This window comes from Lepisma saccharinum, chromosome 12 (genome assembly GCF_977018435.1).
Source record: "Lepisma saccharinum chromosome 12, izLepSacc3.1, whole genome shotgun sequence".
NCBI classification, from domain to species: domain Eukaryota; kingdom Metazoa; phylum Arthropoda; class Insecta; order Zygentoma; family Lepismatidae; genus Lepisma; species Lepisma saccharinum.
The window spans coordinates 19,166,356-19,189,238 of record NC_139240.1 but is presented as its reverse complement, the minus strand read 5'-3'; the positions used below and the strand labels follow the sequence as shown (position 1 = coordinate 19,189,238).

General features: G+C 37.4%; 1 protein-coding gene across 6 annotated transcripts in view; it reads left to right on the top strand.

Moving 5' to 3' along the window:
• Positions 1 to 22,883, top strand: part of LOC145996589 (interleukin-1 receptor-associated kinase 4-like) — a 44,321-nt gene that overhangs the window by 3,163 nt on the left and 18,275 nt on the right. For 5 of the 6 annotated variants that reach the window (XM_083133130.1, XM_083133128.1, XM_083133127.1 and 2 more), the window contains exons 2-5: positions 4,482 to 4,662; positions 13,117 to 13,286; positions 16,810 to 17,320; positions 21,085 to 21,199. In XM_083133130.1, coding sequence (XP_082989256.1) covers positions 4,508 to 4,662; positions 13,117 to 13,286; positions 16,810 to 17,320; positions 21,085 to 21,199 — 951 coding nt within the window. In that variant the 5' untranslated portion in view covers positions 4,482 to 4,507. Of the gene's footprint in view, positions 1 to 2,300; positions 2,394 to 4,481; positions 4,663 to 13,116; positions 13,287 to 16,809; positions 17,321 to 21,084; positions 21,200 to 22,883 lie in introns of those variants that run through there. The other variant, XM_083133126.1, reaches the window with a different exon arrangement.

The following is a 22,883-nucleotide window of genomic DNA, read 5'->3' as shown; positions in this document are numbered from 1 at the left end:
ATTTCTATGAAATTTCGCCTACTCACTAATTGTGAACTCCTAATCACGAATCTGCATGTATAATTGGCGGTCAAGTATGGAAATCGAGAAAAAAAAATGAAATAAACTATGTTTGCTTAACGTAACGTAACCCTACCGTAAGAACAATAGCTCCACGGAAATGCAATTTTCCCAACATGAAGAAATCAACAGGCAAGACATAATTCTCTTGGCTAAAATATTAATTTTTCTTTGTATATATGCTAATGGAACCTAACCTAACAGGCCTAACCTAAGCTCGTAGGCATTCCTCGTCTGATGTCAGCAAGATTGTTGTGTGTAAAGGAAGACCATTAATGAATTGCGAAAGTATTATGGTTCCGAATTTCTGTGTATGGACAGTCACCGTGGTAAATCACAAGGTTATTTTACAAGTTCTACACGTAAGTGTACAATTTTAACCGCCAAATATGAACTACAGATACGTCATCAGGACACCGAAATTAGTAAGTAGGTGAAATTTTTATAGTAATTGGAGAGTGGTCCAGTATTGTAAACTCATGCTGAAAGTACTTACGCAAATCATTTTCTTTAGGTTGTTGAAGCTCGGGAATGTAGTTTTGATCCATTTTAATGCGAAATCATGTGTTTATCTGCGAAAATATCTCTCCGACACGTTATTGCTGCTGCCGCCATTTGCTTTCTGCACGTGAGCACCATGTTCCGTGTGTTACGTAGCGTAACCCCCAGTAAGTGTTTCAGACCTCGCCGTGTTTCACTATAACATTACGTGTTGAGTATTTTTAAATTTTTTAAACTAACCTAACCTTACGGGAAATTATTTGTGGGGCTAAAGTCAATGGTTTGCGAGGTATTAGCATACTTTGAAATCTGGACGCAAAAGTAGTTTTTTTCGGTGAACAGGGTTGCAACACTGCATAAATTGACAAAACACTTGCATAACGTGCGATGAACCAGTACACTATTGCCATAATGTGTGTTACAAAATCGAAATAAGGAAGAACAGTAAGTACTCGTAAATATAAGAAATAGACATTATTTTCGGTACTTGTCTGATAAGGCCCGAATACCTCTCACTCGTTTATTTCCTTAATTTTAGCATTGATACTTAGATATTCTGCATTGCGGAAGATTCTTTAAGGTGAAGTTATGCCTTTTTTTTCATAAAATAGTGTCAACTTTTCATATTACAAGTCATTGTTTGTCTTCCTTGGGTAACAGACAATATGGCATGGAGTCATGCTTGTGTTTTGTCGATTTGGAGTGGGTGTGCAGTGCTTCAACATTCTTAACTGAAAAATACCTACTTTCGTGTTTATTATGTCATCATAAACCATTGACGGATAGCCCCAAAAACCTTCACGATAGCCCCAAAAACCATTCACGATAGCCCCCAAAACCATTCACGATAGCCCCAAAAACCATTCACGATAACCCCAAAAACCATCCATAAAAGCCCCATGAACCATTGATGGATAGCCCCAAAAACCATTGACGGATAGCCCCACGGACCATTTCCGGCAAGGTTAGGTTAAGTTTGGTTAGGTTAGGTAAGAATAGTTAAAAAAAAGAATTAAAAAAATTCTTGTAAAAAAAAGGCACTTTTAGAAACATTGCCGAGACTGCGTGACTTTTGACGCTCATGCCATCTGCATGTACATAATGGAAACAGCGGCCTAATGTTACAGAAGATGCAAATTCCTAACGTAAAAACTGATTATTTCTTGTTCTGCAGCATTCTATGGTGAAGTTTTTAGTTTCCACGAAAGAAAATACCTCGAAGAACCTCGACAATGATACAGAAAGTGATTTCAGTATGTAGTTTCTCCTGTAAATTTGAAGAAATCCGTTCGGGCGATATCAGACAGTTACCTTATTTTCATTAGAAATTCATTATTACACCTAAAGAAATGTTCCGCAATGCAGAATAGTACATTAGCAATGTAAAAAAGTGCTTGTCAACGGAAAATACATTGTCCATGGGAAGCACGCTTGCTTACATAAGGTAAGCTAATTTTTAACTTTTTTTTTTCAACAGAAATATCTTTTTTCGAAATCCAAACATTGCTTATTACTTTAAGGAAGGAAAGGTTCAAATTTTGTGCGACAATGATTGCCAAAATTCTATGGTAATTAGTCTTCCTGCTAGGAGAATTTGAAAAAAAATCATAATACAATCAGAACCGTTACCATATAATGACCCTTAGTGATTCAAACACCTGATCATGTAATATCTGGTCTCAGTATGAAACTCCATTCGAGCTTCACATGAGAATCCACTAAAATTCCTTGTCCGAGATGTCTGGAAACCAAGAATTGCGCTAACCTCTGAGTTGTTATCACAGCAGCTATGATGCCAAGGGTTTCAGATTCAAATCCCAGCCTCAGCATGGGTGAGTGTCCCTTCATCATATCATCACATATCCTCATTTTCGCGATTAGGCAAAAAAATTGCCGAAATGCAAGATAGAATAAGTAAATCAATCAACAAATAATGGGTGCTTGCAGCATGCTTACATAAGCTACTTTACAGATCATAATTTATCTGGCAACTAATACTTACTGAGACTTTTAATTGTGCAAATTTGTTACTCGAAGTGTCGAACTTACTTTCGCAATTGTTTCCAGTATTCTGAAGCACTTCCTAATACAGTAGAGCGTCGATTATACGAACGTCGGTCAACCGAACGACCGCTTAACCGAACTGTGTACTCGCTCACTTTCAGATATCTGTAATGAAAAAAGTACGTGACTTAGCTGCTCGTAAGCGTGTAGGCTTGCTTAGACAGACCAAAATAAAGGATTTTTTTAAACGTTAATTTTGTGTACTCTGTGTATTGTTCATGCAAAATGCATATGTAATATGTACATATTTTTGTTTAATAAACTGTACCACATACTATATATTCCTACTAAAGTTGCCTTTGTACGTTACTTTGTAATACATACTTAAAGAGATGCCTGTTTTTATGAATAAATTTACTGTACAGTACTTCTTTTTGCCAAATAAACATGTACAGTTCGATTATCCGAACAAACCAGTTTTCCGAACACCCATGTCCCCCAATTACTTCGGATAATCGACGCTCTACTGTACTATAATACTCCTGAAAAATTGTTAAACATTCGGAACTATTACCCATCAGTGTTGTTCCTAGTTGCAGTTGAAGTTTCCCCTATTTATGAAGAAATATTCCATTTCCAACCTAAAGATTCCATATATTGCTAATTTAATAGAAAAAAATACTGTGCTTTATTGATATAATGTTGAACAGTAAGAATAACAAATACAATCATTTTTATTATAAACTAATTTTGATAAATATGCGATATCACCCGGACGGATTTCTTCAAATTTACACGAGAAAGTACTTACTGAAATGAGTTTCTTTAGCATTCTGGGCGTTCTTGGAGGTATTTTCTTTCACGGGAAACTAAAAACTTCATATTTGAATGCTGCCAAACTAGGAAATTAATCACTTTTTACGTAAGAAACTTGCATTGCCTGCCATATTATGCCGTTGTTTCCATTGTATGCATGCAGATGGCGAGAGCGTCGAAAGTCACATGGTCTCATCAGTGTTTCCAAACGTGCATTTTTTTATGAGAATTTTGTTTTCTTTTTTTTTTTAACTTTGCTTACCTAACTTAACCTTGACAGAAATGGTTTTCGGGGCTACCGTGAATGGTTTTTGGGGCTATCGTGAATGGTTTTTGGGGCTAACGTGAATGGTTTTTGGGGCTATCATGAATGGTTTTTGGGGTTATCCGGCACCCCCACTCACGACCGGATCAAGAAAGTGTGGGGCGTTACCCCCACACCCCGTATACGCCTTCATGTTTTGGTGCTAAGCACAGAGGAACACTTTACCTTTTTTTTTTTTATCCGGCAATGGTTTGTGGGGCTATCGTGAATGGTTTTTTGGGGCTATCCCGTCAGTGGTTTGTGATGACATAATGAACACGAAAGTAAGTATTTTTCGGTTAAGAAGGTTGAAACACTGCGTACCCACTCCAAAACGACAAAACACAAGCACGGCGCAATGATCCATGACAAGTGCATGCCATATTGTCTGTTACCCAAGCGGAACAAGGAAGACAAATAATCACTCGTAATATGAAAAGTAGACACTATTTTATGGAAAAAGGCATAACTTCCCCTTAAAGAATGTTCCGCAATGCACAAAAGGTAAGTACCAGTGGGAAAATTAAGGAAATAAATGAGTTAAAGGTGTCCGGGCGTTATCGCATATTTACCCTAATTTTATTATTGTAGTTTTGACTTCGACTCAATATACTGAGTGAATACCTGACACAAATGGTGCACCCAAGGAGAAATTATGATGGTCAGAACCCCGCTTGGACTATTGCAAATGGACATTATTTCATTGCAATTTTCTATCCATAGCTGCACTCACATTTATTTTTCAGCAGTTGAACTAACCCATTTAAATATTTTATTTCTTCCTGCCTTTCTTTAGGTGAGGAGGATTTTCTAGCCACAAACATGGATCCTTCCACTGAAATCAGGAAACTCCCTTCCGGACCTCTGCATAAGCTTGTTCAGATTTTAGAAATTGACCACATGTGGAAGGAGTTGATGGCGAGGGTTCCTAATGCAGATTGCCCTTCCAAGCCTAAGTATAGCACAGAGCATATCAGGTAAATGAACATGTAGTTTTCTTTATATACATGCAGATTTAACAGTGTCCACAAATTATTAGTCACTTTGTAAGACTATATTTTCACCAATAATGAAGAGAAATACATTGTATTAGCATTGTATGAAAGAGGAATATTTTATGTTTTATAACAGACCTTACTGTAGTATTATAAAATCATCCAATAAGTTTGTGGACACTATGTAGTTTGTATACACACATGCACTGGGAATTGAAGCCTGGTTCCGTAGGACAACTCTGTTATTAGTGCACATGGTGATAACTGGAAACCAGGGAATTTTTTTTTAAATATGTGGGTTTGAATCTAAAGTGCTTGAATTTTCAAAGTAGCATACACAGTTCAGTCTGTTCATTTCTGTAATGGGACCACAGGCAAAATAACCACATGTCCTATTCATCATGTTCGCACATGGAGGGCTGGGGCAGAGTGGAGCATGCTTCCTTATGCCCTGAGTTGAATGGATGTAGGGGAAGATGCACCAAATGTTCCTTCGTTTGTGGTCGATCTATACAAGCCTTAATTGTAGCTAAGAATGCCATAGAACAGTGGTTCTCAAACTGCGGTACGCGGAACTCCAGGGGTATATGAACGATTTGAAGGGGGTACGTGATCAGACAGGGTGGCTACTCACCAGGAATTATCCGGGAATTATGTGGGAATTCTTCTTGAATTTTTCTCCGTAGACCTGAGAAAAATTACAACTTTTGTTAATCCAAATCCTATTCAAACTATACATGTATTTATAAATGCCCTGAGGCAAGTTTTTCAAAGTTCAGCTTTCATTTTTATCTAGGAAGGCAACGAAAGCTGTGTGAAAAATGAAAGAATCCTCTCAATCCGTTTGCTTTGTTACTGTCCTTCCTAGGACAATCTAAGAGATGAAAGATTATTGCAAGATATCTTGAGGTTGATTAGGTAAATTAGAGTTTGACATTTAACAATTTTTTGTAGATTAGTAGATCTTGTAACATCTGTGACTTGTGTTTGTAGATGTATTTCGAGTCTGATTATGTGAAATTGTAAACTGGCGCAACCATGGGGGGTCAGGAGGGCATTGCCCCTCCAACCTTGGACAGAAGTGAGTTCTGGGGGGGGGGGACAATGACCTCCAAGTGAACCTGCAGGGTGCAGTTACCGCCCACAACTTCACATTTTATGCAAATAAAATTACTTTTGTAAAATTTTCTTGCTTCCTTCACTTGCAGTTCCTACTTTCGTTAGCCTTATCAAGTTCATTACCATAGCTAGGGGGTGGTGGGAGTCGACCATGGGCGTCGAATTATCTTAATGAAAAAAATGTTGTATGATCATTGATTGATTGATTTATGGTTTTAAGTCCACTTTATGCACAGAAAGGCTAATCAGGACCGGACCTACAGTTTAAAGTAGGATCCAAACCAGTGGGCCATGTTCCTCCACTGGGTATCGAACCCGGAACCCCTTGATGACAAGGTGACAATGTTATCAATGCATCAGGAGACACAAAAGTTGTAAAAGAGAGAATGCATTACCATCCCCTGAAATTATTTGCACCCTATAAAATCAAGATTGATTTTAGCCTGCATAAAAATGGATCAAAAAATGTTCTTGCTCACTTCGCTCACAATATATGGTTGTTTTCTGTAATGTATTGTATTGTAAATTACCAGACAAAGAAGTAAGACTTGTCTTAATTGATTTTCTTTTAAATGCATGAACAATTGTTTTGAGTAAAGGGAGCATGCACATTTGAGAGACAATTTATGTAATTTTTGCTTCTGGTTTATTGTGAGATGAATGAATTGGTTGTGTAATGTATTTAAATAACATATGTTGTATATAATATATGTATTAAAGAAACTTTGAATACGTACACAATTTAGTGTCCACGTCGCTCCATGTTGTATATATGTGAAACATATATCGTGCATGAAAGTTATACATGTTAATGTAAAAAATACTTATATTTGGAATTATATTTTATCAAGCATTTTCTGTTTCAAAAATAGTTTGTGTGCTTCTTTTCCATTATTAATGTGAAATTGAACGTATTGAGAAAATAATTCAAAGTGTTTGTTCGAACACAAATGCTTTAGCACCAACTTCTACCCCTTTTTTGCATAATGTACAAGGATAACAACAACAACAATGTTGGTCCTGGGTTCGAATCCTGGCTTGGGCATGGATGTTTATGAATGTCCTTTCATCAATTTCATTGTATCACTCATCCCCATCTTCACAAATTAGCCAAAAATGGCACAAGAAATGAAGTAAAATAAAACAAATCAATAATAATAATAATAATAATTTTATAATAGTAACATTATTATTAACATTATTTTTATTCTTAGTATTAGTACGTTTATCCTGATACTTGCCCTCCTCCTCCCAGACAAGAATTCATTGTTGCGCCTCTGATTGTAAATAGAAACTCAGCACCTTAAGTTAAATATTTTAATTATATTACGTATACCGTTTAATTGAGTTATAATTTTTGGATGTTGGAATGACCCTTTATATTATGAAGATATTTGTGTGTGGATGTTGAGAGGCGGCAATACGTAAGGTTGAAATAGAGAAAACATCTGCTTGAATTTTTTAAAAGTTCACCTTGAAAACAGGGAATTATACTTGAATTTTATCATGGTCCTGGAGTAGCCACCCGAAACAAGTTAGTCAGAAAAAAGTTTTAAAAATTTTAACCAAATGTGACACTATTCTTCAGTTATGGCCAATTAAATTCACTTATGGCCACCTATTTTCCCCACTTATGGCCACCTTGTCTATGAACAAATAATGAAGTAATACAGATGAAACACAATATGTTAAAGGTAAATAACATAGTTTTCAGTGGGTGGACATAGTGTAAATGTAGTTGAACAACATAAATTAACATTTCTAGACTTCTCAGGTCACTCTGTAGTAAACAAAACAACAAAATGTCAGTTCTGAGAAAAAAGTTTTCACACATTAGAAAGTAGCTTCATATCGCAAGGAAATGATATGTCTAAAGCAAGTTCACTGGAAATAATACAGAAAATTACTTTTTTTCCAGTGTGTTAACAGGATCATGAAATTTTGTTATCAAGTGTCGCCCCTCTTGTATTACGTTAGGCTCGGGCAGTTTTCCCATAATGTCATTCACATTTATTGTTGAAAAATCATTTTCTATATTATCAAGGCATGTCTTCTGCACATTTACATTCTTCAGGCACCATATTTCATATTCACTTTTCTTCAAAACCTTTTAAATAACAGCCACATACCGAAATATGGTGGAACGAGGAGATTTTTTCCCCTTTGCGACTGAATTTAACGAGAATAAAATCTCCAGTTTTCAAATTTTCCGTCTAAGTCTTCGTCAGACTCTTCTGTAACATCATCAACAGAACTTCCAGTTTTCATCCAGTCTTCTTCAGATAAACTTTTGTCTTTTTTTGTCACAACGGAACTAGGTGATTTGAACCGGTTTTGTTTTCTCTTTAGCTCCATGTTCGCTTTACGTTCTTGTTTCTGTTTTTCTTTTTCTTGTTTCTCTCTCTCTCTCTCTCCTTTTGTTCATGATATTCAACCCATTTGTCACTGGTTACTACACTAGGAGTGAATTCCTTCTTCCTTTTGCTGGTTGATTGTTTTGGTTGTGGCCAGATGGCAACATCATTGAAAACTGAAACCGGTGACCTTATTGGTGTCACCTGTATGGTAGTTCTAGGAGTCAACCGTGATGAAGATGCCAATGGTTGCTGCACTGGAGTATTGTTATCAGTACTCATCTGAGTAGAGGATAGCGATTGTAGCTGGACTTCATTAGTGTCCGCACAAGTTGTTGTTGTGTAATGGTATAGTTGGGTCAAGTTGCGGTTGCACACGATATTTAATTTGGAAGCGGCTGCGTGGCAACTGCAACTGTGAACAAAGACTAAGACCCGTACTATATATTACAAATTTCAAATTTGTGTCGTACTTCTCGCACGATTCTGCGGGAGTTTACAGGCAGAACCTACGAGAAGCGCGAGACAAAGGCCCTGTAAAAGAATACACATATACATATATATGTATAGGCGTCAAAGGGTCCGACAATGAATAGCACGTGTGCCTTCTCCATTGCAAATATTAGTTTGTTCTCGTAATTAAATTAACGTTGTTCCCTCTCTTATTTATAACTGCTATTTTCCCCAATTACCTCTTAGATTTTTAATTGGTATTTGACTCGTAACGTACGTTTCTCGCACTGGCTTACAGGGTAGAGTTCAAAGGTAAGAGAGTTATATTACTTTTAAATTTTAATTCTCAACAACACAAATAAATTGTGCACATTATCGTACATTTCTTGAAAAGACAAGACAACTCAAAAAAGGAGTGCCAACATTAACAAGAATCATACATGCAAAGCTACAATTTTCAAAGCGTGCAGTCACGCTGTAATTCCTACCACGTCCTGCACGCTCTAATTCAATCATTAACATTTAATCTAGTACCAATTATGAATGCGTAGTACGTACATATGCATACCTTCAACAACAGATTCAATTAGACAGTACAAAGAAACCCAAAATTAGCCAATACATTTCCTCTTTCTCATATGGGTCAATCCATATGAAATCATACAACCTGGTTGCTTGACCATTTTTAAAAAAGTTTATTTTTTGAGGGGTGTGAGCCTCATATATTGACAGTTCGGAACCACTCTTATTTTATTTTTACTATCACCGATTTGAAGATGGTGGGCATTTGTTTATCATGGCGCACGTCATTTTCTCCATTCGTAAGCATCAGCGGCAACTTTTTTTTCTCAGCTCTGGTAAGTCCTACGACAATGAGACAAAATCTGTGATGTTAAGCACATTATAGGCTACAATTATATTTCTGTGTAATTTTCTAAATATTATTCCTTCATAATAAATTTTAAGGTTAAAATTGTGTATTTTAATTGCTCAAAATGACATTTTCGGACATTTTTTTGAGGGGGAAGGCAGTTTGCTTGACACTTGAATTTTTTTGCGCAAGTACCTGTGTACCAATAGAGTACGTCAAAATTATTTGAAGCTTGAGACTTTAATATTTTTTTTTCTACAGGGTCATAAACATGTACTTTTTGTTAAAAAATTCCAAGTTCAGGGTTAAATATCTCTGGTGGGCAGTTGTTTAAAAATCTGAAATTTGTACACAATACAGTACTTCAGAATAAGAAACTTCAGTAAAAATTTGGAGTTTGAGATTTAATTGGTTTAGGAGATACAAAACTCGTGAAAAATTCAACATTTTGCATTAAATATGGCATGTCTAATTTCATTTCTTATTAACATTTTGTGTTGAAATTCTGCAAACTGTAATTTGGAATATCAATGAACAACATCACAATCCTGAAATGGCTCTGCAATAAAGTATATATACGAGGGCATGCTGAAAAGTAAAGCTTCCTATGTTTTTATTTTCTTTGTTACCTTGTAAACGCATTTTGGATTTTGAGCAACCATACAATGCACTTATAAGACTTTCCCGCTTCCTCCATTGAAGGTTTCAAACTTCTATCGCCAGGGGGTGCTGAACTATTGCGAGGAAAATGTCAGCATGTAACCATGCAATGTTGGTGAAGCGCCTGAAGTAGCGTGCCGTGATCGAGTGTATAACCGCAGAAAATGTGCTTCAAATTGACATTCATCTGAGACTGAGGGAATATTATGGGGATGAATGTGTTAGACATCAGTACTGTGTGATCTTGAGTTTATCATGCTCTTAAAGAAAACCCCAGCTGAACACGATTCCGATGACCTCCATCAGTTCTAGTTCCTGGCCTTTCACTCCATTCTCTCACATAGCTGAGATTTTTTCAGCTGTGGTTTTTCTCACACCACTCAAAAAATAAACTTTTTTAAAAATGGTCAAGCAACCAGGTTGTATGATTTCATATGGATTGACCCATATGCGTGTGAAATACCGACAAGTTGTCTTTTATTTGATTAATGACCCTTTTGACATACAGATATCCCACTTATTATTATTATTCTGATTCTTTGGCATTATTAATGCTACCGTTACAAGGGAGTGGGTTAATAGGAACAAATAGTTCCATGCAAACTAGGGGTGCAATGAAGGATCGTAGTTTTTCTATGCAAGTCAAGTTTAATTAGACGCGATTGACGTCACTGGGCAAAACATTAAATAACGGGGGCAAAAAGATTGCACTACAAGATCGTCGAACATAAGTCGTCTATTCGTTAAATTGGAGTATGCCTGTTCATAGATTATCTACGCGTGCACTATGCCTTTATAGTCAGAACAAGCATTTACGAGCACAATGATCAGTAAACGTAATTTAATTCGGTTCACACACGTTTACGCACATTTTTCCGTCTTGTTCCCTTTTAGCGTAAAACAACGTATAGGCACACTTAATCTGTTCAATACATCAGAAAAAGGGGGGGGGTGAGAAACAACAGGTTTTCGTCACCTTTAAAGTCAAATAAAGAAAAAGGGGAACGTAGATTTATGATAAACGTACGGCAAGGAGTTATTGCATTCCAATTTCACAGCGAAGAGCTTTTACGTACCTAACAACTAATGTTCAGCCTCTATAACCATGCGACACCACACTCCATTTGTAGTCCTTATACTCTTTGCCGTGGGCCCTTCACACTAGTGGCACAAATGGTTGGCTTCTATTCTGCAGGCAGCATGGTAGGTACGTCTCTCGCCGACGTGGAAAAGATGTAAGACAGCAAAACTGGTTAATGCCGTTTGTTCCAGGCGATCGAGTGTGACTAACTGGGCCCAGTGTGCCGAGATTTATGGCAAGCCCACTTATACCGAGTTGCCGCTAGAGGCAGCACCGGTAGAGCTATCAAGAGGGAACGCCCTCTGATAGCCCAAAATTGAAGCATAAACGTATTTACGTCAATTTTCAGTTTATGTAAAGTTTACAAATATCAAAGTATTGAAAACGTTACAGTTGGTGGCTCATTATTTTGTGGAAGATCATTGGGATGCCGTGGTGGAATCAAATTAGCGTCATTCTGGGACAAAACAGGGTCATCATTAGTATTGTCCATTTCTGAGCCTTCAACAAATTTTTCTCACACATTGTAGAGTGAAAGGTCTGCTGGTTCACTTTCCCAGTCATGGTTGTAAGAAAACAGCAATACATTAATAAACTGCGATCATTTTCTTCAGTGGCCATAATCAAAGAATCTTTACAAACCTGCATCTAGTAATGACCATGTGGTCTACACATACTGTTTTGTGGTTATTTCTATTTCAGGATATAAATACTGTAATTCTAACATTTATACTTACCTCTGAACAAATTATATGTTCCTGATATATATAGCAACTGTGGGAAACATTATTGTAGCTCTCTCTTTTCTTACGAAAATGCATAAGAAATTCTACTGCAACAAGCAGCTTCTTCCTTACAACAAGCTTACTTCCTACAGGAAGTACAAAGAGGAAACATGGATATCCAATTGGAAAGCTGATGTATGTAAGCTGTTCTCTGATTGACTATAGATCACCTAGGTAGCTACCAATTAAATATGAACAGCTAGGTGGCCATAAGTGGGGTAAAAAAAAAAATATGTAAAGTTCTCCCCTGTGCTTAGCACCACGCCATGAAGGTGTATAGGGGGTGTGGGGGTAACGCCCCACACTTTCTTGATCCGGTCATGAGTGTGGGTGATGTGATCAGCATCATGCCCCTGACCACCTTTACTCCTCAGGGTTTCCCCCAGGTGCCCATGTCATTCGACGCTGGGTGGGCGCCGGGTCTGCTTCCAATGTTAGAAAAGTTCCCGGATTTGAACCGGCCGGGGATCAAACCCGGGACCTTGAGCATGGTAGTCAGATGTGTTACCGACTGAGCCACCGCGGCCACTACCATAAGTGGGATAGTGGCCAAAACTAATGCCTCCACCCTACTTCTTAGCATGGATGTGTTTCACATTTTTCTTCTTGTAACTAATCATAAAGATTGTAAACGTAGGAACATCCAATAAAATAGTAAACATAGGATTCTGATGTTTATATGTTTGCCATCTTACTACATACAGCCCCAATGAGATTTTGTTCTATGCCTCCAACACATATACATACGTTTTGCAGATGCATCCAGTTGTTTGAGAATTATTAAACCATCGATGGAGGATCACTTCCAAATCACCGTTGAAAACTTCACTGAACTTAAAAAGCAGAATGACATCTTGCAAATTCAATGACACAAAATGACTTCTGCATGGAAGTCGAAATTTTGTAATACACCTATACCACTGTGACTAATGGGAAACAAATGATAAGCACTCAGGATAGCAAACTTCCACAGTCGTTCTTGTCGTACATGTGTGATAAACATTCAGCTCCATCTGTTGCACTATACCAACTACCTGAAACCCTGATAATCAATTTGGAACATGCTGTACATGGTTATATTTTCCAATGCTTTTACTTTTTTTTTTCCCCCAGGATGATTGAAGCAGCCGGCAGAGAATACCACAAACCATGTGCAGAGATCTTTTTGGAAGAATGGGGTACAAGTGGAAGAATAAGACCCACACTTCAGACCCTAGAAGATGCTCTGGTGCAGTCAGAACTACTCCGAGCAGCGGATTTCGTGGCTGTTCAGTTGCTAGGAGGTATGCTTGCTGCTTTGGTCCAAGTTCTGATTCTACAGAGTGTTTCACTCATTCTCGGCCCCTGATTTTTGCTTCTAAAGATCAAACTATTGGTCATAGTGTAATGAAATTTACTATGGACATCCCTTGGTGTGTGAGAAGTATGGTGACATCATTGGACGCCAGTCCCTCTAGTCCTTGCGTGGGCATCTGGGCAATTCTGCCGCCGTTAAATACCAATCGTCTTGGCCCCTGATTGGGGTATAAGGGGTGATCCTTCCATGTAGGACACCCAATTGTCAGCCTTACTTCCTCGTAGTCCACCCTGGGCTGCATTTTGCAGACTAACAAGGCTGTGGTGTCTGTTACAGTCAATTACAGGTAAGGGGCTGGACCCCATACAATGTGAGGGATGCATAATAGCCTTTAAGTGCTGACGAACCGAAAATTTTAAATTGAATTGAATCTTGGCTCCTGATAGTGGTTCGTGTTATTTCTCATTTGGGTGAAAGTTCATGCTTACAATCAGTGGTTCGTGAATACAGTAACAAAGCAGTACAGTTATGAGTGTGTGTGTGTTGATCGTTCGCATGTACTGGAAAAACAGAGTCCATAAAAGGATGCCACAATTAGAGAGAAAGTGGAGCTGGAAAGATTAAACAGTATTCTTTTGGTATCGGCTGATATAGGCATCTCGGTAAAATTACTGATCAGTCCAATGGATCTATAAATATCTTATAATTTAGTGCAAAATTCTGCCATTTGTTGTAATTTTCATGGATAATCTCCATGCCCTACTTTTTAAAAAAGTAAATGTCTAAATATGCAACTTATTTTGCACTGTGGTCACGTCAAAGCATGCATTTATTAAGGAAGTCAATGATCCATTCAGGTTCTTCAAGGACCATTTGGATTTTTATATCGGATCGTTATTGGTAAGTTCTATATCCGTACTTTATCGGTCTCGGCCCATTCCTACTAAAAAAAAAAGAATAGGTTGAATCTTTTTACCGGTAGGAGTTCATACTTTTCTGATGATTGTTTATCATGAACCTAGAAAATATGCAAAATTAGTAGTTTCTATTAATTTGCACCAATATCATGTGAAAAACTGTATTTTGTGATTACATAACAGGTAATCTGTTAAAATTCTTTAATATTTTGAATCGCAACTATAGTAAATTGATGCTTATAATTGGAATGGAACACTCACCTGCTAATATTGATCAATATTTTGAATGACTTTTATTGTTGTAATTTTGAATCATCAGTGGCGGTATCGATGGGAATCTGTGAAAGTATCGGTATTGGTTCAGTCCTAGTTACTTTCCATTTGATTTCCTCTAAATCAACTAACCAATGTCAGTGTGTGCTGTGGGGTTTTCTCCATGTTGTTCGTTGGGTCAGGTTTGTTGCTCTTATCAGTACACTCCTTGATGTTTACAGTGTTACTATTTGGCATTGATTTTCTCAGCATTCTGCATCTTTTCTTCAATTTTTCCTCCAAACGTATTCTTGCCACAGTCAGTAGGGCATCTGGCTGCCACAATTGTTGTTTGTTTCAATTCCAATTTCCATCCTCAATTCCATGGATAACTGGGAGAGATGGAGAAGGGTGCTGATCTCATCATCTTCAATCTGGTATAAAAGCAAGAATATGTTGGTTTTATGCCAGATTCTGTTCTGTACCAGGTTATGTGCCTTTGTAGCATGGTGCAACGTATGGGACAGATCTGCCTTAAAAAAAGGTACAGTAAAACCTCGGTAATCTGGACTATAGGGGGGGGGGGGGATAAGTTGACCTGTTTAACAAAAGTCCGGATTAACTGAAATAACCTAAAAGAACAGTAGAAAGTGCATTAAAACTCAGTTTATAGCAACAAAACATGTTTATTATGGTGTATTTAAAGTGCATATACCTAAATACAATATACAGTACAATACAAAGTCTGCAGGAAACAGAATTTCGTAAGTGGTTAACTGCCTTTTCTTTGGGAAGTTTTTTGGTTGACTTGTAGCCACATTTAAAACTTTTTTTTTTTTTTTTTTTCAGATTAAGTGAAGTCTGGCTTATCGGGTCCTAATAATGTTTTACTGTACATATAAACTTGTGCACTTTCGACGTGGCTGGGCTCACATGCTGTGATGGGCAATTTTTTTAATCTTTGCGTTTTACATTGTTCCAACATAATTTTCCACTTTATGCAAAGGTCAGGGTGTGGTGCGCATTTTCCATGGACCACCTAATTGGTCTATTCTTCTTCGAAGAAGACTCTGTGAACGGCGCCAGCTACCTGAACATGTTAGACATTTCATGTCCAGGAACTTCAGTGGTTAGACATCATCAATGAGGTCCACTTCCAGCAAGATGGTGCCCCTCTTCCATACACACTTTGGCCTTGAAGTTCGTGGTGAGTTCCTGGATGGTCAATTGGGGTAGAGATGGATTGCTGCAGAGGACCCACACCTTGGCCAGCAAGGTCACCAGACTTTACACCTTGCAAGTACTGGCTGTGGGGACATGTGAAGACCCAGGTGTATGCACAGAAACCGACAGATCTTGTCGACCTGAAGTTCAAGATACGTGATGTGATTCACAACATTCCTGACGAGCACCGTCAGAATGCAATTCTCGGATTCAAACGAATATTGTAAGAGTGTTTGCATGTGAATGGTGCCCAGCTTGAGATCTGGTGATGACATTAATTTTAAAGTTTCCTCTGTGAAACAAACAATATTTCCTGGTAATAAACCTATAACTTTAAAACATATAGGTTTTTAGAATCCTGCAGGACTTTTAAAACACACTATTTTGAAACAAAGCTCTGCTAAATTGATCCTTGTAATTGGAGTTGAGTAGTCACCCACTAATCTTAATCAATATTTTAGAATATTTGCTTCATAATTTTCAAGTATCCATATCAGTGGGTATCGGTTAAAAGTGGTATCAACTCAGCCCTAGTTTTTGGAAACTTGAAAACTGATTTTCAGTACTTTAATCACCTTCCTCATCCACCTGTACAATTTGTAAAAATGATTACACGATTGGAACTCACCCCTCCTTTTTTGTACACTACGTGGACATTTTTTGGGTGAGTACAAAAAGTGTGTTAAGAGAGGGAAAAAACTAGTTGTTTCATTGAACTATGTACCATGCTTTGGATTTGTGAATGAATTAATCTGGATATTAAAATGGTTGCCATTTAATTATAATACTCACTTTTGCAAATTTTGTTGCTGCAAAATTAATAAAGAAAGTACTTTTGCACAATATCCAGAATATAGGATACGTTATTGATATCTTTGAAGTACTAATAGCTTTTTGATTGACAGTTTCAAGTCCACTTGATGCACAGATAGTCTAATTTTGACTGGACCTACAGTTTAAAATGGGATACAAACCACTATGTGCCCCAACTGATTACAAGGTAAATTTGCATTACATTACATTTAATTTACATTACCCTATAAGCCGAAAGCATTTGACAGACTATCAACCTCAACGGGGGAGAAACATTAATACATTCTCACAAATTTCTTCCAGGCGATTATCCAGAGAGGCCAACTAGAGGTCCTGCTGCAGCTATCGATGTTTCAACAAACGTGGTGGAAGAACTGATCCCACGCATTCAGGGACAGGGTATATTGGTAGAGGAATTCAACCTTGTGAATGGAATCAAGGAAACTGCGGAAGCTGAAGAAAACGTAGAGAGGCAAGGGGAAGTGACAATTGCAGAAGCCGTGAACCACAATGTTAACGTAGCACAGGGATTTCCTACAGACCGTGGTGTCAGCCATGACACTGAACATCTGCCCATGAGATCACACTTGAATACGCAGTTACCGCATTACCCGTACACAGAACTGGAAATGTTTACGGACAATTTTTCAAACTTACCTCTGACCGACAATGGTCGGAAATTAGGGACAGGTGCATTTGGAACAGTTTATCTGGCAGTGTTTCCAACTCAGCAAAAGGTGGCAGTTAAAAAGTTAAATAAGGATGCCGTGAATGCAGAGAAGCAGTTTAAGAATGAAGTGGAGGTGCTCTCAAGGTAAGAAGGAACTTCCTGGATAAAAACAATATTTGAGCGGCTGAGGGAATAATACTTTATAACTAGGGCTTGGAAGTTCATTACCTTAAAATTTCAAAAAATGACCTAAAAAGGTGAAGAATGAAATAATAATTTTTGCTCTTAAAATGAGAGCTTGATTTTTCATAAATTACAACAGAGTTGATGAATAATTAGACAAACCCCATTGTTTGGTGTGTTAAACTAATGAAGCAAAGGGGGGAAAAAGCAATTAAGTGCTAATGTGGTTTTCTTAATTTTACTTCGACTTTTTTTTGTGTAAGTCATTGACCTCCTTTTCAGAGTGGGCTTTGCACGATAAAGTAGTCTGTCAGCATCTGGAATTACAGTTGTGTTTCGTGTACATCAGATTATAATTTTTTTATATTGTGAGTAAAACCTAAGATTAAAGCGATTATAGTGGCCAGCAAGGAAACTTCAAGGTAGACTTCACACAAAGTATTTTCAGTGCTTGAGGGGAGAAAAAATTGCCAAACTTCGAGTTAAAAATAATATTGTGCATTTCCATTGGCCGTATTTTTGATAAATAACAAACTTGCTAAGAAGAACATGTGAGGAAATTGAAATACATAAATTATGCTAGCAAATGCATTTAAAATTCACGAAACAACAGCGGAGAAGAAAAATAAACCTCAAAAATGAAGAAAATTACTTAAAAGCCAAAAAAGCTGATAGATGCAAAATAAAATGTTTTCTGGATGTAAATTGTGTGAAACTGACTGATGTCAGGTTTAGCATTGTTTTCAAGGCTCAGGAACTCTATTAATAACCTACAATCCATGCACAAACATTAGTGAGCAAAGTGTAATCAGTAGCCAAAAATGGCAAAACCACAAGAATATTTGGGTATTACATAAGCTACAATTAATGGCTGAACTTCCACTTACATTTCTCTCAGTTTCATATTTTTGTGGGTTATCAAGTTTTACTCCTGAACAGCTCATTTAATACTTAATCATGCCTCAAGGAAAGTTTCAATTCTTAATTTGAGTTCATAGTGCAAACACAGTAAAGATGCATTGCTTACATACAGGGTGAGTCAAATATGGCTACAAGTTTGAAGTAAATGTGTGTTAATGTACAATGTAGAGGGAAATGGTGAATGGTATACTGTATAATGCGCACCCTGGTTTTTGTTAGGGAAAAGTGACAAAAATTATATCTCGAATATAATGCGCAGTATAATCCAGGTTCAAGAAATGGCTTTCTTAGTTTCTATGCTGATCAAAAGTGAATGACATCCTACTTATTCAATAAGTCACCTGTTGCTATGTGGACCAAGAGGAGTATATCCTTTTGTGTAAACAATAAGTTACCAACCCATGCCACCTCCCCCCTCCCTCCACTGTGTTTAGCATCCCAAAGCTTTCACTCTTTAACCACCTTATTTATTCTGTAATAGTAGAAAGCAAGATCAAAGTTACATTATGGATTTGCAGTGCTCAGGATGTTATTTTCTATTTCTCGCCCAACAAATACCGGTGATACGCATCCCATGTGATGGAAGGTGCATGCTTGAATTCTGCCAGAACAGCACTGCTTTTCTTGGTGTTGCAGAACATTACATTACAATGTGAAAAATCGTGGGAAATGGCCTTTAAAATTTTATATGTGGTTTTGCTAATTTTCTCTTTACGTGTTCTAAAAAAAACTTCAAAATGTATATATTTTCCATGACTAATGTAACATTTATAAGAGGCACATTCAGGACTCTCAGACTAGCAGTTAGCAGCACAAGATTTATTCCATTAAGGCATTTACACACTCCATGTGTGTCATATTATTTGGCAAGTAATACATTTTAATTATTATTTTCCTTTTCCTTATCTTGTCTTTCATACAAAGTACAATAAAAATCAGAATGTTCCTTCATTTTGTGATGAGCTTATTTCACTCTAATTGCACATTAGTGTCACCATCTTGAATGGAATACTTTTGCCATATTCAGAAACTGCACAATTTAAGCTTTACAATGATATATAACATGATAGGGTTCCGTAAACATGAAAAATCAATGCAAGTGTCACAAAATCATGGAATGGCCCTGTACGGTTTCTTGTTGGCTGTCCGAATTATTCAGTGTATAATACGCACCACAGTTTTTGGGAGGAAAAATTTTGGAAAAAGGTGCGCATTATACATGAGTAAATACGGTATTAAACTTGAAACTTCATTTTTACATTTGAGATAAGTATCACATGCGTAAGCTTACGTCATTAGCCAAGATGGCGCTGAACATGCAGCAGCAGTTACAGTTGCAACATGGGCAATTGAATACCAGAATGATCGTGAGACTGGTGAGACGTGATTTTAATTTAACATTGTTGCTGTTGACTGTGTAAAAGTGGAGAAAACAACTGCGTACATCAAATTGTTGTTTTAGTTTAAGTTCATTGCTGTGCACACAGTCCTCATGATCATTCAGGTATGTAATCACCCATGCTGCAACTGTAACTTGCTGCTGCATGTTCAGTGCCATCTTGGCTACTGTCTGGCTGCCTCAGCTGAGAACATGGACGGAAATGCGCATGCGCCAACTGGACGTGTTCATTGGCAAATTAGGGGTGACAGCACTTTGGTCAGGAAGCTGGTTCCGTGAAAATCGTCTGCAGTGGCAACAACAATGAAGTTTCAAAGGTAGTAACATCGCCGCCAAAATACGTAGAGATGTTTATGAATTATATAGGGGTACAGAATGAAAAATAGCTATCCATATAGTATATAAGCAAACAGAATGTATTCTGCATGTAAGTATTCATCACCGGTAGTAGACAAACTTGCTTGTAAATCAGTTACTTTATTTTGGATCATTCAATAAAATTGATCTCCTTAGTAAATATTACAATTAGCACAAATGTACACAGCAGTAATGAGAATAGTATTCACTAATAATAGTATTTTTATGCATAGTATTATAAATGTAATAAGGGAAATGTAGTAACTAAATGGTTTGTGGCATTGTGTATTATATCAAGGGCATTTTGTAGAATGTGCAACAGGGACCAAAATGTCACAGTTTTCTTTGTTCCACTTCGAAACGGTTTGTTACGAATTGTAAGAGACATCGCAAACACAATACAGCAAGCAGTAATAAACACAACAAGCGAACCCATACAAGCAAAATGCCACAGGGCGATTTGGTGAGTGTTGTACCTGCTTCCTCTCTCGCGTTTGGAATCGTACTTTCCAGCTAGTTTTGTTTCCCTTGGCCGGACTGTAATGAAGTAAGCAGGGAAGAACTTCCCACCCCATTTGGTCAATTTCTTCTGATGTGAAGAGAGTCGAATAATACTGATACTGGAGGATGATCTTTCTTCCATGAAGTTTACGGCACAATGCACGACAGCTTGTACAGTGCCTGGACATAACAAGCAGCATTAATGGTTTACCTAGGTTGAAGAAAATCTCCCCAAACCTTTCCTTGTTGCACTCAGGTGATGCTGTTCGAGGGTGACTGCTATGAAGCTGATGCTCGTGTTCCTATCTTTAATGAGAAATTCAATAAAGCACACTGAAAAAACTAAGCATCTTTGTCCACCGTTTTATTAGAAGTAATACTGTACACGTTTTCTTTTGCCACTCAAGGATAAGCAACACACGGCACCACATACCACATAATGCTCATTACTTTTGGTATGAGCCTCATATAATTATAGTTTTGCAAATTATTTCCTGTGAGGTTTCTTGGTCATGTATACTTACGGAATTTCATTATATATTTGTAGATATCACCACCCAAATCTTCTCCCTCTTCTGGGATATTCCTGTGATGGACCAGGCTACTGTTTAGTCTACGAGTACATGAGTAACGGGTCTTTGCAGGATAGACTTGAATGCCAGGTAAGTTTGAAGAGCTACATCAAGAAAGTTATGTAAGAATTTCCTGCTGAATCTAAAGAGTTGGTGGTTTAAGTCCACTTTATGCACAGTAAGGCTAATTGGGACTGGACCTACAGTTTAAAGTGGGATCCGAACCACTTGTGCCTCCACTGGGTATCGAACCCGGGACACCTTGTTTTCAAGGCGGCGACGCTACCACTTTGCCATCGGGGAGGCCCTGCTGAATCTAAAGAGTTGGCAAGAGTGGTGAATTTATATTCAAGAGGCCTAACACTCTGCTCACCCAACAATTTAAAGTAGTTCAGGGGTGGAAAATGATCAGTAAAGTCAGTACAGTGGAACCTCGATTTTACATTTTCCCACATTATACATTCACTCTTGATTGAGCAAAACAGGAAAATGTTATAAAATTTTCCTCGATTTGAATTTTTCCTCCATTTTAAGTTTTGGTATCTTGGTCCCCCGAAAAACATAAAATCGAAGTTCCACTGTATTTTAGGCTTGCGTGACTGCTCTTTGTGATATTTTTAATTTTCGCTTATTTTGGATTCAATAGGTTCAATAAGTTTTATCAGCGTGGTCCTCTGAAAAATATAAAAACCTATATTTTACTGTATTCACAATATGTACCTTCCTTTTTGGTTATCCATATGTTCAGATTGTTGTTGATACTTCTTCAGAGCTGAAATGGTTAAAAGCAAGACTTTATAACTGAATTTTTTAAAAAATTAGTGATAGTAGAAGAAGGAGGGGTCATGCCCATGGTTTAAAATGAGAACTGAGCCACTGAAGTGTGTCCGTTATGAATGGGTATATTGCAGCCTCCACATGATCGGGAACATAATGTTGAGAGAGAGAGAGGGTGTAAATATTGAATACATGATATGCATCAGCATTTTATAGCCATTTGACTACTATAATACTTTTTCATAATTGGGAAAAGAGATGCGGTAGTATGTAAATACGGAGAAACTAGTACTCACTTTATCCACGAAACTGTTTTGTCTTCTTTGTTCTATTAATTTCAGTGGCCACTGCCACCATCCTCGTTGAAACTCGCTGTACTGTTGCTTGGCATTGCACAGCGAGTTCCAACGAGGATGGTGGCAGTGGCCACTGAAATTAATAGAACAAAGAAGAAAAAACAGTTTCATGGATAAAGTGAGTACTAGTTTCTCCATATTTATAATACTTTTGTATAAATGCACACAATGTGTACAGTTAATTTCAGTGGATCTTTTTGTAAGATGGTTCAATCTCTTTTTGCAGGTCTTTGAGTAATAGGAGATCTGCCTTTTGTTATCCGAACCAATGCAGAAGTTTGAATATAGCTTGAGATTTTGAAGTATCAAGAAAACCTATGTTAATATCTCAACAATGTTCTTGTTGCTCCTTTATGCAACAATTGCTGGTGGACTATGAATGTCCCTTTTATGCCAATAATGAGTATATCATCATCATATTGTACTACCAAAGACTTTTTCTAGAAGCCAAATAATTTCATCCATATTTAATGGAGACATAATCCAAAGTTAATGGAAACATAGTCTCCACTTAATGATTCATAAAACTTAGCATATACTCTGTTAAAATTTTGGGACTACAGCACTGCCAAAAGGGGTAGAAAAGCTAAGTAGAATAAACCAAATTAATCAGTCGGTGAAAGCAGGGAACTTTCTAGCAC